At 45.9% G+C, this 15,000-nt stretch overlaps 1 protein-coding gene across 1 annotated transcript in view; it reads right to left on the bottom strand.

Moving 5' to 3' along the window:
- LOC133619738 (uncharacterized) overlaps nucleotides 1–15,000 on the bottom strand; it is a 37,198-nt gene that overhangs the window by 20,177 nt on the left and 2,021 nt on the right. The window contains exon 2 of the mRNA XM_072915501.1: nucleotides 8,825–9,568. Coding sequence (XP_072771602.1) covers nucleotides 8,825–9,568 — 744 coding nt within the window. The remainder of the gene's footprint in view (nucleotides 1–8,824; nucleotides 9,569–15,000) is intronic.

Genomic DNA, 15,000 nt, shown 5'->3' on the forward strand with positions numbered 1-15,000 from the left:
AGAAATCAGCGCCAGGGGGTTATAAACTCAATAAAGTAACTAAAATAGAATGCAAAAAATATATATATATATATATATATATATATATATATATATATATTTAAAACAAAGTGCAAAGCCAAACTAAAATACGCTTTTTTTTTCTTTTTTTTTTGCTTTGAATTGCGATTGGAATATTTACAAACAATCGAGAAATAATAAATAATAATAATCAAAATAAGTACAAAAACAGTACAAATCAGCGCCACGGGGTTGTAAACTCAATAAAGTAACTAAAATAGAATGCAAAAAAACGTCTGTAAACTACGGTTTCATAATAATAATAAAAATAAAATAGATAATAATAATAATAACAACATTGACTTTGTGAAATCTTAACATGAAGGAAGTACGACAGACACTTTTTTGACACCCAACTTCCTCTCCGTCGAGAGCAAAAAAAAAGACCAACAACACACTTCCCGCCTTAACAATACATTTTTTAAGCGGATATCCAACAAGCAAAAAAAATACAAAAAACAACAAAAATGTTGCAAAAGTATATGAAATTTTAAGAATACAATTTAAACATAATATAAGAATTTCAAATGACCGACGGTTTTATAGTCGCCATGAATTTACATTTGGGTCAAGAACGCACGGCGGTGACCCAGGGGATGTGACGCAGATGGGTTGCTTAACAGGACATGACGTCAGACCCTTACAAATTAAAAGCAGAACAAGGTAACACTTTTCGGAATCCAGTGACGTGCGGTGAGGTTGATGGCTGGTGAGGCACTGACTTCATCACAGTCAGATTTACAAACATATGAACCCTAAAGAGTATCTTATTCACCATTTGATTGGCAGCAGTTAACGGGTTATGTTTAAAAGCTCATACCAGCATTCTTCCCTGCTTGGCACTCAGCATTAAGGCTTGGAATTGGGGGTTAAATCACCAAAAATGATTCCCGGGCGCGGCGCCGCTGCTGCCCACTGCTCCCCTCACCTCCCAGGGGGTGATCAAAGGGATGGGTCAAATGCAGAGGACAAATTTCATTACACCTAGTGTGTGTGTGACAATCATTGCTACTTTAACTTAACTTTAACTTTACACATACAAACTGTAGCACACAAAAAAGCACATTTAATAAAAAAAACGTTATTATGGTCTTACCTTTACTTATAAATTAAGTCCATGCACCGCAACTAAAGCCCTCACTTAAACTTTCCACATGCAAGATTGAATCTATTTAAAAAAGTGTAACCGAGGGTTTATAAATGTTGCCTATACTGTATGAAACTACAAAATAACAAACACGGAGGCTCCAGTTTACACGAGGACCACTTTATTTACATTCTGTCAAAAACTTCCGCTCCACTCCAACGTGTCAGCACTTCCGCTCTTAGCGCCTTCAAAATAAGAGCTCAAGGCATATACTGTATAACAGCGCATAACAGGAACTTAACATCACAAAGAGGAAAGCCCATGAAAATAGGTTACACAAGTTATTTAATAAGAAGCCAAAAAGTGCAAAAACAATAATGTTCGTGTTGGAGGAGTTGTGAATTAGGTACACCTGCAGTCTGCAGGTGTACCTAATGTTGTGTCCCTGCAGTCATTCACAACTCCTCCAACACGAACATTATTGTTTTTGCACTTTTTGGCTTCTTATTAAATAATTGTTTAAAATAGATTCAATCTTGCATGTGGAAAGTTTAAGTGTGGGCTTTAGTTGATATAACAATTCTACGGCGGGGGTGCAGGAGGCGAGCCTCAGCCAGTGCGTCTTTTGCAGCCGTTTTACGATCGCTCAGCACAAGAAATACGTTACACACATACAGTTGTTGACAAAATACACTGTACATTATATACCTCAGCTAACTAAACTATGGAAATGTATAATATAATTCATATAGCAATACGGTCTCACTGCACAGCAGGCCAGCAGTTAGCCGAGTCATTGCGCAATCCATGTTGAGGCACTGAGTGACGTGCCTCGACTGGGTGCTGTTCACCGCACCGTCTCTTCTCAATATTTGAACGGCAAATGTGAAAATTCAGCGATTTTGAATAAAAATAATCTAAAACTGGTGAAGTTAAATGGAAAATAACTTTATAGTATAATCACTGGATACATATAACAATTTCATTTTTTTTCCTTTCTTTTTACATTTTTTTTTTTTCCATGATGGCAGGTGAGGCCGTGCCTCACCTGCCTCTAGTGACTGCACGTCACTGTCGGAATCGTTTTCCAATCCGTAGTCCCAGACATGAAAGGAGGCACATACAAATATTAAACAATTCCGGTAACAATAAGAAAAGAAAACAGAACGAACAAATTTATGATGAATACAATAAATTGTTTAAAAAACATTTTTATTTGAAAACACAAGATGCTTCTTTTAAAAAGGAAAAAGCCCTATTTTAATTTCCCCAATCTTGTGATACGACCATTGCAATAAAATGCAGCTTTTCTGTGTACGATCTAAAATTTGACATATTGAACTTTATTCTGCTAACAGTTTTTCTCCAAGTACAAAACACTGACAATGTAACTCTGTAAGAAAGATATTTTTGTCAACGTGTCAGATCTTTTGAACGGTTCTTTTAGGTCATACTTGCCAACCCTCCCTGATTTTCCGGGAGACTCCCGAAATTCAGCGCCTCTCCCGAAAACCTCCCGGGACAAATTTTCTCCCGAAAATCTCCCGGGACAAATTTTCTCCCAAAAATCTCCCGAAATTCAGGCGGAGCTGGAGGCCACGCCCCCTTCAGCTGCATGCGGACCTGAGTGACGTGTTGACAGCCTGTTCTCACGTCCGCTTTCCCACAATATAAACAGCTAATGATGGAGGGCGAGTTCTTGGTTTCTTATGTGGATTTATTGTTAGGCAGTTTCATTAACGTCCTCCCAGCGCGGTAACAACACACAACAACAGCAGTCAAGTTTTCGTCCCCCGTAAAGCAGATCGTCTGCCGTAAACAGCAATGTTGTGACACTTTTAAACAGGACAATACTGCCATCTATTGTACATGCATATGTGACCCACCCATAATGTGTCACATTTTTGTGTTGATTTATTTATTTTATTTTGTGGTTTGAATTCGTTTTTGGAGCTGTCATTACACATTTATCAGTATTCACATTGGTCAGTAGGGGGCAGTAGGGCGTTTATTCCCAATTGAATGCTATCACCTGCAGACCGGAAGTGTCTTGTCATTCTGATGAGCGCGACCAGTCTGTGAACAATTGAAACGTCCTGTGTGCTTTTTTCCTCCTGTATAACAGGTTAGTTTTGGTGAATCAACTCACTGAATAATATCCATGTGATCTTTATAAGTTTAAGTACACATTCTGATGGTGGAGCCTAACTCTAAAGTGTTTGTGAGTTGTAGTTTGTATTTGTGAATGAATCCAGTGCACAGCTGCAGTAATCAATACAAAAAGGCGACGTGAGTGCGCAATGTTTATATAGGAACTTCTGATCCTAATTCAGACTCCCAAATTAGAGCTCCCGTTTTCTTATTGATTTTATAATGTATATTTGTATAATGTGTGTGTTCTGAAATAGTGACAGAGAATAGAACAAGGATGGACAATTCAACCCTTAACTCCACAATGAGTAGATGAGTGTTATGTGTGTGTATATGTGGAAATAAATGAACACTGAAATTCAAGTATTTATTTTATTTATTTATATATATATATATATATATGTATACACATATATATATGTATATATATATATATATATGTAATAAAAATATATATATATATATATAGCTAGAATTCACTTAAAGTCAAGTATTTCTTATATATATATATATCTTAACCACGCCCCACGCCCCCCACACCCCACCTCCCGAAATCGGAGGTCTCAAGGTTGGCAAGTATGTTTTAGGTTAACAAAGGGAACCTATTCACGAGCCATTCATAAATATATATATTTTTTGTAGCAGTTGTATTCATTTATTTAATTTTTAGTCTATATTTTTGTGAATAAAAAACTAAATCTAATATGAAAACATTCACAGTACTCTTATTTTGCTGTCTGAAGCCTGTGTAGTTTTTTTGTGCCACAATTTTTTAGGTGAGGAAAAAATGAAAACAGTGATTTTAGTCTATTGCATTTTTTTTAAGTGAAATGTTTCTTATTTTTATTGTGTCCAATTGATTGGCTTGATATTACTGTTAGAGCATAAAGAATTAAATGCACCACCTTATGGAACGCTGACAATGAAAACAAAAGTAATCAATATTTTTTCAATATTTCTCATGAATACAGTATTATAATACTTTTCTAAATAAAGGGGACCACAACAAATGTCATTATTGTCTTTATTTTTAACACAAAATGTTAGTGTACATGAAACATGTTTATTATTGTCATTTAGTCCTTAAATAAAATAGTGAACATACTAGACAACTTGTCTTTTAGTAGTAAGTAAACAAAAAAAGACTCCTTATTAGTCTATGCAGTAACATATTGTGTCATTTATATTATTTTGTACACATTATGAGGGACAAACTGTAAAAATGGATTATTAATCTTCTTGTTCATTTACTGTTAATATCTGCTTATTTTCTCTTTTAACATGTTCTATCTACACTTCTGTTAAAATGTAATAATCACTTATTCTTCTCTTCTTTGATACTTCACATTAGTTTTGGATGATACCACACATTTAGGTATGGATCCGATACCAAGTAGTTGCAGTATCAGACAATGGTCATAATTTAAGTTCTCACGTGTCCAGGGACGTATTTCCTGAGTTTATAAACATAATATGAAGATTTAGTGATGCTAAAAAATATTGATGTAATCATTGTACTTGGTATCATTACAGTGGATGTCAGGTGTAGATCCACCCATGGCGTTTGTTTACATTGTGACGCCGGTGAGCTATTGTATCCTCCTACGGTGTGTACTGAAGCATGTTTAGCTATTCCTCGTCCTGCAGTGATAACGTTACTTGTAAGAAACTTACTTTATTTGTCACCATGGAGGCCAGGATTAGTGATTTAGAAGTAGCTAAAACACTGTGGATGGACTTTAGCCGCTAGCTAGTGTCGGAGGCAGATATTTACATATATCCGAATTTAAGTGTTACTTCTTTTATTTCATAATCATATTATTCAAAACAGCTAGGGTTTTTCTTCCAATTGTGGTCTTTTGGTGGTCTGCAAAACTGTGTGCTTAACCTTGAGTGAGGAATGTAAGAAAGAGAGATAATGGGCATGTGTTTTGGCTAGAGAGCCATGACTGCCAGGGTGGGAGGAAGAGAGACTTAAGAGGGGAGAGGGTTTTTCGGGGGGAGGGCAGACCATCTTGGCGGCGCGATTGAATGTTCTATGCTGGACTGGTCTCAATGTATATTGTTGCGTTTTGGACCAGTTGTTCCTCCCAGGGAATTCAAGTCACAATTCGCTCCCAAGCTCTTTCCGACACTTTAAGCTGAGTTGAAAAACCACCAGAGACAGAATAGGTATTTTGTTGTATATTCTCAAAGCTTTGCCAATATACATTGATTGAGACCAGTCTCAATCAATGTATCAATGTAATCGCTGAGGTAGTTAAAAAGCTCCTCGGTGGCAAGGCCCCGGGGGTAGATGAGATCCGCCCGGAGTTCCTTAAGGCTCTGGATGCTGTGGGGCTGTCTTGGTTGACAAGACTCTGCAGCATCGCGTGGACATCGGGGGCGGTACCTCTGGATTGGCAGACCGGGGTGGTGGTTCCTCTCTTTAAGAAGGGGAACCGGAGGGTGTGTTCTAACTATCGTGGGATCACACTCCTCAGCCTTCCCGGTAAGGTCTATTCAGGTGTACTGGAGAGGAGGCTACGCCGGATAGTCCAACCTCGGATTCAGGAGGAACAGTGTGGTTTTCGTCCTGGTCGTGGAACTGTGGACCAGCTCTATACTCTCGGCAGGGTCCTTGAGGGTGCATGGGAGTTTGCCCAACCAGTCTACATGTGTTTTGTGGACTTGGAGAAGGCATTCGACCGTGTCCCTCGGGAAGTCCTGTGGGGAGTGCTCAGAGAGTACGGGGTATCGGACTGTCTGATTGTGGCAGTCCGCTCCCTGTATGATCAGTGCCAGAGCTTGGTCCGCATTGCCGGCAGTAAGTCGGACACGTTTCCAGTGAGGGTTGGACTCCGCCAAGGCTGCCCTTTGTCACCGATTCTGTTCATAACTTTTATGGACAGAATTTCTAGGCGCAGTCAAGGCGTTGAGGGGATCTGGTTTGGTGGCTGCAGGATTAGGTCTCTGCTTTTTGCAGATGATGTGGTCCTGATGGCTTCCTCTGGCCAGGATCTTCAGCTCTCACTGGATCGGTTCGCAGCCGAGTGTGAAGCGACTGGGATGAGAATCAGCACCTCCAAGTCCGAGTCCATGGTTCTCGCCCGGAAAAGGGTGGAGTGCCATCTCCGGGTTGGGGAGGAGATCTTGCCCCAAGTGGAGGAGTTAAAGTACCTCGGAGTCTTGTTCACGAGTGAGGGAAGAGTGGATCGTGAGATCGACAGGCGGATCGGTGCGGCGTCTTCAGTAATGCGGACGCTGTATCGATCCGTTGTGGTGAAGAAGGAGCTGAGCCGGAAGGCAAAGCTCTCAATTTACCGGTCGATCTACGTTCCCATCCTCACCTATGGTCATGAGCTTTGGGTTATGACCGAAAGGACAAGATCACGGGTACAAGCGGCCGAAATGAGTTTCCTCCGCCGGGTGGAGGGGCTCTCCCTTAGAGATAGGGTGAGAAGCTCTGCCATCCGGGGGGAGCTCAAAGTAAAGCCGCTGCTCCTCCACATGGAGAGGAGCCAGATGAGGTGGTTCGGGCATCTGGTCAGGATGCCACCCGAACGCCTCCTTAGGGAGGTGTTTAGGGCACGTCCCACCGGTAGGAGGCCGCGGGGAAGACCCAGGACACGTTGGGAAGACTATGTCTCCCGGCTGGCCTGGGAAGGCCTCGGGGTCCCACAGGAAGAGCTGGACGAAGTGGCTGGGGAGAGGGAAGTCTGGGCTTCTCGATCCCACCACCCTCTCTCTCGTCCCCTCCCTAGCCATAATACAAGCACAACGTCTCCCTAGCCATAATACATTCCAAAGAACTCAAGGTTAACACACACAGTATACTTGCTGACAGAGCATCAAGAGAAGAAATGGAAAACACGAGCTGTTTTCAAATATGACAAAGAAATGGAAGAAGTACAACTTAAATTCGGATATATGTAAATATCTGCCTCCGACAATATGCAAAGCTTTGCAAATATATTACAAAATACCTATTCTGTCTCTGGTGGTTTTTCTACTCAGCTTTAAGTGTCCTAAAGAGCTTGGGAGCGACTTGTGACTTGAATTCCCTGGGGGGAGGAACTGGTCCAAACGCAACACTAGCTAGCCATGTCTTAAAGCCCCTCTTCCTGAGGGTGTTTCAGTGTTATAACTTCACCTTTACCTTTACTTTTTACACCAAAATGTGTCCATTCTCCCTTTTCTGTCTACACCCTGTGTCTGCTTGTAAGTACTCTGTGTGTGTGCGCTGCCCAACATGCTCCTCTGCCCGTAAAAGCAGCAATGTCACGACGTGACCACGCCCTTTAAAAAAAAAAAAGGGGTGGGGGGTACTTTTTAGAGGCGGTATAGTACCGAATATGATTCATTAGTATTGCGGTACCGTACAACCCTATGTCAAACAATATTCAGATACTAACAGACGTCAAAACAATGTTTATAAATTGTAAATACCGTATTTTCCGCACTATAAGGCGCACCTAAAAACCACAAATTTTCTCAAAAGCTGACAGTGCGCCTTATAACCTGGTGCGCTTTATATATGGATAAATATTAAGATTCATTTTCATAAAGTTTCGGTCTCGCAACTTCGGTAAACAGCCGCCATCTTTTTTCCCGGTAGAACAGGAAGCGCTTCTTCTTCTACGCAAGCAACCGCCAAGGTAAGCACCCGCCCCCATAGAACAGGAAGCGCTTCTTCTTCTACTTTTAGCAACCACCCGCCCGCGTAGAAGAAGAAAAAGCGCGCGGATATTACCGTACGTTTCATTTCCTTTGTGTGTTTACATCTGTAAAGACCACAAAATGGCTCCTACTAAGCGACAGGGATCCGGTTCATGAAAAGACGCAATCTCTCCATCCGCACACGGATTACTATTTCACAGCAACTGATATTCCTGTGAACCGCACTGTGGATACAACGGGAGCACGTACGGTGAATATTCGCACCACAGGGAATGAGAAGTCATCCTTCACTGTGGTTCTAGCTTGCCATGCTAATGGCCAGAAACTTCCACCCATGGTGATATTCAAAAGGAAGACCTTGCCAAAAGAGACCTTTCCAGCCGGCGTCATCATAAAAGCTAACTCGAAGGGATGGATGAAGAAAAGATGAGCGAGTGGTTAAGGTAAGTTTAAGTTTACGCGAAGAGGCCGGGTGGCTTTTTTCACGCAGCTCTGTCCATGTTGATATACGACTCCATGCGCGCCCACATCACGCTGGTTTTAATATATTATTAAAGTTTGACTGACCTATTTGACTGTTTTTTTGACATTCCTTTAGCGCAGTTAGATGCGGCTTACAACACGGGGCGGCTTATAGGTGGACAAAGTTTTGAAATATGCCATTCATTGAAGGCGCGGCTTATAACCCAGGGCGCCTTATGGTGCGGAAAATACGGTACAGACAAAATATATTAAGGATGCTCTCCTCTACAGCTGGACAAAATGTTAGCACATGAGCAGGTAAAAGGTCTTTCTGTCCACTGTGTGTGTGCTTGCATGTGTACCAGCATATTATGTTTAAATGAAACTTTTGTCAGACTGAGCAACTAAAAGGTTGTTCTGCGGTGTGCGTTCTCATGTGTGAGACCATATTAAACTTGACGGAGAACCCTCTGCCACAAACGGAGCATCGAAACGGTTTCTCGCCCGTGTGCGTTCTCATGTGGGACACCATGTTGGCCTTGTCAGAGAACCTTTTATCGCAAACTGAGCAACTGAAAGGTTTTTCTCCCGCGTGCGTCTTCATGTGTCTCTTTAAAGTGGACCGTTGGGAAAATGCACTGCCGCACACAAAGCAGCCAAACGGTTTCTCCCCCGTGTGCGTGCGCATGTGGCGAGTCAAGCTACTCTCGAAGGGAAATATTTTGCCACAAAAGGAGCATGTCCAGGATTGTTTACCGGTCGTCTCTTGAGGGCATTTGGAGTGTTTGTTGCCAGCGTGAGTCCTGACATCGGCTTCGCAGTCTGTGTCGCTGCTCAGAACGTGTCGGGCATCGTCCCGGTCTTCGTCTTCAGGAAAGAGCGACGTCAGGTCGTCGCTATCCGACAGCGGAGCAAAGAGGTTATCCGTCCGCGGGTTCTCTTCATCATTGTCACTCTTCACAGTCAGTGGCAACTCGGCGAGATCGGCTTCCTCGGGTCCGAGGAGACACTCTCCCTCCCGACTGGCCCAGAGTTCCTCCTCTTCCTCTTTAATGTGCGGGGGCTGTGGATCTTCTTGCTGCAAGGTGGAGATCCCCGCATGCGGCCGGAGGGGAAGTTCTTCTCGGCGACCAATCAGCTGCTGGGCGTCTGCAGGACACAAACGGAAAGCTTATTAAGTTAAAGTTGAAAGGTAAAGTACCAATGATTGTCACACACACACTAGGTGTGGCGAAATTATTCACTGCGTTTAACCCATCACCCTTGTTCACCCCCTGGGAGGTGAGGGGAGCAGTGAGCAGCAGCGGTGGCCGAGCCCGGGAATCATTTTTGGTGATTTAACCCCCAATTCCAACCCTTGAGGTAATGGCTCCCATTTTTATAATATTTGGTATGACTCGGCTGGGGTTTGAACTCACGACCTACCCACCCCACCGACAGCGGGAGGCAGTGTGCAGGTGAAAAGGTATCTAATGCTTAAACCAAAAATAAACAAAAGGTGAGCGCCCCTAAGAAAAGCCTTAGGGAAGGCTATGCAGAACAAAACTAAAACTGAACTGGCTACAAAGTAAACAAAACACAGAATGCTGGACGACAGCAAAGACTTACTGTGGAGCAAAGACTGCGTCCACAAAGTACATTCGAACATGACATGACAATCAACAACGTTCCTAAAAAGAAGGATAAAAACAACTGAAATATTCTTGATTGCGAAAACAAAGTAGGTGTGGAGAATATCGCTCAAAGGAAGACATGAAACTCATCCATCCATCCATCTTCTTCCGCTTATCCGAGGTCGGGTCGCGGGGGCAGCAGCCAAAGCAGGGAAGCCCAGACTTCCCTCTCCCCAGCCACTTTGTACAGCTCTTCCCGTGGGACCCCGAGGCGTTCCCAGGCCAGCCGGGAGACATAGTCTTCCCAACGTGTCCTGGGTCTTCCCCGTGGCCTCCTACCGGTCGGACGTGCCCGAAACACCTTCCTAGGGAGGCGATCGGGTGGCATCCTGACCAGATGCCCGAACCACCTCATCTGGCTCCTCTCCATGTGGAGGAGCAGCGGCTTTACTTTGAGCTCCTCCCGGATGGCAGAGCTTCTCACCCTATCTCTAAGGGAGAGCCCCGCCACCCGGCGGAGGAAACTCATTTCGGCCGCTTGTACCCGTGACCTTGTCCTTTCGGTCATAACCCAAAGCTCATGACCATAGGTGAGGATGGGAACGTAGATCGACCGGTAAATTGAGAGCTTTGCCTTCCGGCTTAGCTCCTTCTTCACCACAACGGATCGATACAGCGTCCGCATTACTGAAGACGCCGCACCGATCCGCCTGTCGATCTCACGATCCACTCTTCCCTCACTCGTGAACAAGACTCCGAGGTACTTGAACTCCTCCACTTGGGGCAAGATCTCCTCCCCAACCCGGAGATGGCACTCCACCCTTTTCCGGGCGAGAACCATGGACTCGGACTTGGAGGTGCTGATTCTCATCCCAGTCGCTTCACACTCGGCTGCGAACCGATCCAGTGAGAGCTGAAGATCCTGGCCAGATGAAGCCATCAGGACCACATCATCTGCAAAAAGCAGAGACCTAATCCTGCAGCCACCAAACCAGATCCCCTCAACGCCTTGACTGCGCCTAGAAATTCTGTCCATAAAAGTTATGAACAGAATGGGTGACAAAGGGCAGCCTTGGCGGAGTCCAACCCTCACTGGAAACGTGTCCGACTTACTGCCGGCAATGCGGACCAAGCTCTGGCACTGAGCATACAGGGAGCGGACTGCCACAATCAGACAGTCCGATACCCCATACTCTCTGAGCACTCCCCACAGGACTTCCCGAGGGACACGGTCGAATGCCTTCTCCAAGTCCACAAAACACATGTAGACTGGTTGGGCAAACTCCCATGCACCCTCAAGGACCCTGCCGAGAGTATAGAGCTGGTCCACAGTTCCACGACCAGGACGAAAACCACACTGTTCCTCCTGAATCCGAGGTTCGACTATCCGGCGTAGCCTCCTCTCCAGTACACCTGAATAGACCTTACCGGGAAGACTGAGGAGTGTGATCCCACGATAGTTAGAACACACCCTCCGGTTCCCCTTCTTAAAGAGAGGAACCACCACCCCGGTCTGCCAATCCAGAGGTACCGCCCCCGATGTCCACGCGATGCTGCAGAGTCTTGTCAACCAAGACAGCCCCACAGCATCCAGAGCCTTAAGGAACTCCGGGCGGATCTCATCTACCCCTGGGGCCTTGCCACCGAGGAGCTTTTTAACTACCTCAGCAACCTCAGTCCCAGAAATAGGAGAGCCCACCACAGACTCCCCAGGCACTGCTTCCTCATAGGAAGACGTGTTGGTGGGATTGAGGAGGTCTTCGAAGTATTCCCTCCACCGATCCACAACATCCGCAGTCGAGGTCAGCAGAACACCATCCCCGCCATACACGGTGTTGATAGTGCACTGCTTCCCCTTCCTGAGGCGGCGGATGGTGGTCCAGAATCGCTTCGAAGCCGTCTGGAAGTCGTTTTCCATGGCTTCCCCGAACTCCTCCCATGTCCGAGTTTTTGCCTCCGCGACCGCTGAAGCCGCACACCGCTTGGCCTGTCGGTACCTGTCCGCTGCCTCAGGAGTCCTATGAGCCAAAAGAACCCGATAGGACTCCTTCTTCAGCTTGACGGCATCCCTCACCGCCGGTGTCCACCAACGGGTTCTAGGATTACCGCCACGACAAGCACCAACTACCTTGCGGCCACAGCTCCAATCAACCGCCTCGACAATAGAGGCGCGGAACATGGTCCATTCGGACTCAATGTCCAGCACCTCCCTCGTGACATGTTCAAAGTTCTTCCGGAGATGGGAATTGAAACTCTCTCTGACAGGAGACTCTGCCAGACATTCCCAGCAAACCCTCACAATGCGTTTGGGCCTGCCAGGTCTGTCCGGCATCCTCCCCCACCATCGCAGCCAACTCACCACCAGGTGGTGATCGGTAGAAAGCTCCGCCCCTCTCTACACCCGAGTGTCCAAAACATGAGGCCGCAAATCCGATGACACAACTACAAAGTCGATCATGGAACTGCGGCCTAGGGTGTCCTGGTGCCAAGTGCACATATGGACACCCTTATGTTTGAACATGGTGTTCGTTATGGACAATCTGTGACGGGCACAAAAGTCCAATAACAAAACACCGCTCAGGTTCAGATCCGGGCAGCCATTCTTCCCAATCACGCCTCTCCAGGTTTCACTGTCGTTGCCAACATGAGCATTGAAGTCCCCCAGTAGAACGAGGGAATCACCCGGGGGAGCACTCTCATGTACTCCCTCGAGTGAATCCAAAAAGGGTGGGTACTCTGAGCTCCGGTTTGGCGCGTAAGCGCAAACCACAGTCAGGACCCGTTCCCCCACCCAAAGGCGAAGGGAAGCTACCCTCTCGTCCACCGGGTTGAACTCCAACGTACAGGCTCTGAGCCGGGGGTAAACAAGAATTGCCACCCCAGCCCGTCGCCTCTCACTGCCGGCAACGCCAGAGTGGAAGAGAGTCCAGCCCCTCTCGAGAGAACTGGTTCCAGAGCCCTTGCTGTGCGTCGAAGTGAGTCCGACTATATCGAGCCGGAACTTCTCCACCTCGCGCACTAGCTCAGGCTCCTTCCCCCCCAGCGAGGTGACGTTCCACGTCCCAAGACCTAGCTTCTGTAGCCGAGGATCGGACCGCCAAGTGCCCTGCCTTCGGCTGCCGCCCAGCTCACATCGCACCCGACCTCTATGACCCCTGCTATGGGTGGTGAGCCCATTGGAGGGGGGACCCACGTTGCCTCTTCGGGCTGTGCCCGGCCGGGCCCCATGGGGACAGGCCCGGCCACCAGGCGCTCGCCATCGTGCCCCACCTCCGGGCCTGGCTCCAGAGGGGGGCCCCGGTGTCCCGCGTCCGGGCGAGGGAAATCTGGGTCCTTGGTTTTTATATTTCATGGAGGTCTTCGAGCTGCTCTTTGTCTGGTCCCTCACCTAGGACCAGTTTGTCTTGGGAGACCCTACCAGGGGGCATAAAGCCCCCGGACAACATAGCTCCTAGGATCATTGGGACACGCAAACTCCTCTACCACGTTAAGGTGGCAGCTCAGAGAGGAGAGACATGAAACTGCTACAGGAAAATACCAAAAGAAAAGAGAAAAAGCCACCAAAATAGGAGCACAAGACAAGAAGTAAAACACTACACACAGGAAAACAGCAAACAAGTCCAAATAAGTCAGGGTGTGATGTGACAGGTGGTGACAGTACACCTACTTTGAGACAAGAGCTATAGTCATGCATGCTTGGTTATGCTTTAAAGTCATATCCAACAATTGCGACGACGACTTTTTACTGTCAACTGAGTTTCGTTTTTTTTTGAATGATTTCTGCTGGTGGTGTGCCTCCGCAAAAAATGTGCCTTTGCTCAAAAAAGGTTGAAAAAGAGTGGAGTGGAGCATAAAGAGGAAGATAATGACGAAGGTGAAAGAAGAACAGGCCAACATATTTAGATCATTTAATTAACAGACGGCTAATGTGACATATTCGTCAATGATGACCCCCCCCACCTCAAAATTATCACTTAGATTACGTCTTGGGCGGTGTAGTTCGGTTGGTAGAGCGGCCGTGCCAGCAACTTGAGGGTTCCAGGTTCGAACCCCGCTTCCGCCATCTTAGTCACTGCCGTTGTGTCCTTGGGCAAGGCACTTTACCCACCTGCTCCCAGTGCTCATCCACACTGCTTTAAAGATATTGGCTTTCACTATGTAAAAGCGCGTTGAGTCACTAGAGAAAAGCGCTATATACAGGTAAAAGCCAGTAAATTAGAATATTTGGAAAAACTTGATTTATTTCAGTAATTGCATTCAAAAGGTGTAACTTGTACATTATATTTATTCATTGCACACAGACTGATGCATTCAAATGTTTATTTCATTTAATTTTGATGATTTGAAGTGGCAACAAATGAAAATCCAAAATTCCGTGTGTCACAAAATTAGAATATTACTTAAGGCTAATACAAAAAAGGGATTTTTAGAAATGTTGGCCAACTGAAAAGTATGAAAATGAAAAATATGAGCATGTACAATACTCAATACTTGGTTGGAGCTCCTTTTGCCTCAATTACTGCGTTAATGCGGCGTGGCATGGAGTCGATGAGTTTCTGGCACTGCTCAGGTGTTATGAGAGCCCAGGTTGCTCTGATAGTGGCCTTCAACTCTTCTGCGTTTTTGGGTCTGGCATTCTGCATCTTCCTTTTCACAATACCCCACAGATTTTCTATGGGGCTAAGGTCAGGGGAGTTGGCGGGCCAATTTAGAACAGAAATACCATGGTCCGTAAACCAGGCACGGGTAGATTTTGCGCTGTGTGCAGGCGCCAAGTCCTGTTGGAACTTGAAATCTCCATCTCCATAGAGCAGGTCAGCAGCAGGAAGCATGAAGTGCTCTAAAACTGGCTGGTAGACGGCTGCGTTGACCCTGGATCTCAGGAAACAGAGTGGACCGACACCAGCAGATGACATGGCACCCCAAACCATCACCCAACCATGCAAATTTTGCATTTCCTTTGGAAAT

The sequence above is a fragment of the Nerophis lumbriciformis genome, linkage group LG20 (assembly GCF_033978685.3).
Source record: "Nerophis lumbriciformis linkage group LG20, RoL_Nlum_v2.1, whole genome shotgun sequence".
In the NCBI taxonomy this organism is placed as follows: domain Eukaryota; kingdom Metazoa; phylum Chordata; class Actinopteri; order Syngnathiformes; family Syngnathidae; genus Nerophis; species Nerophis lumbriciformis.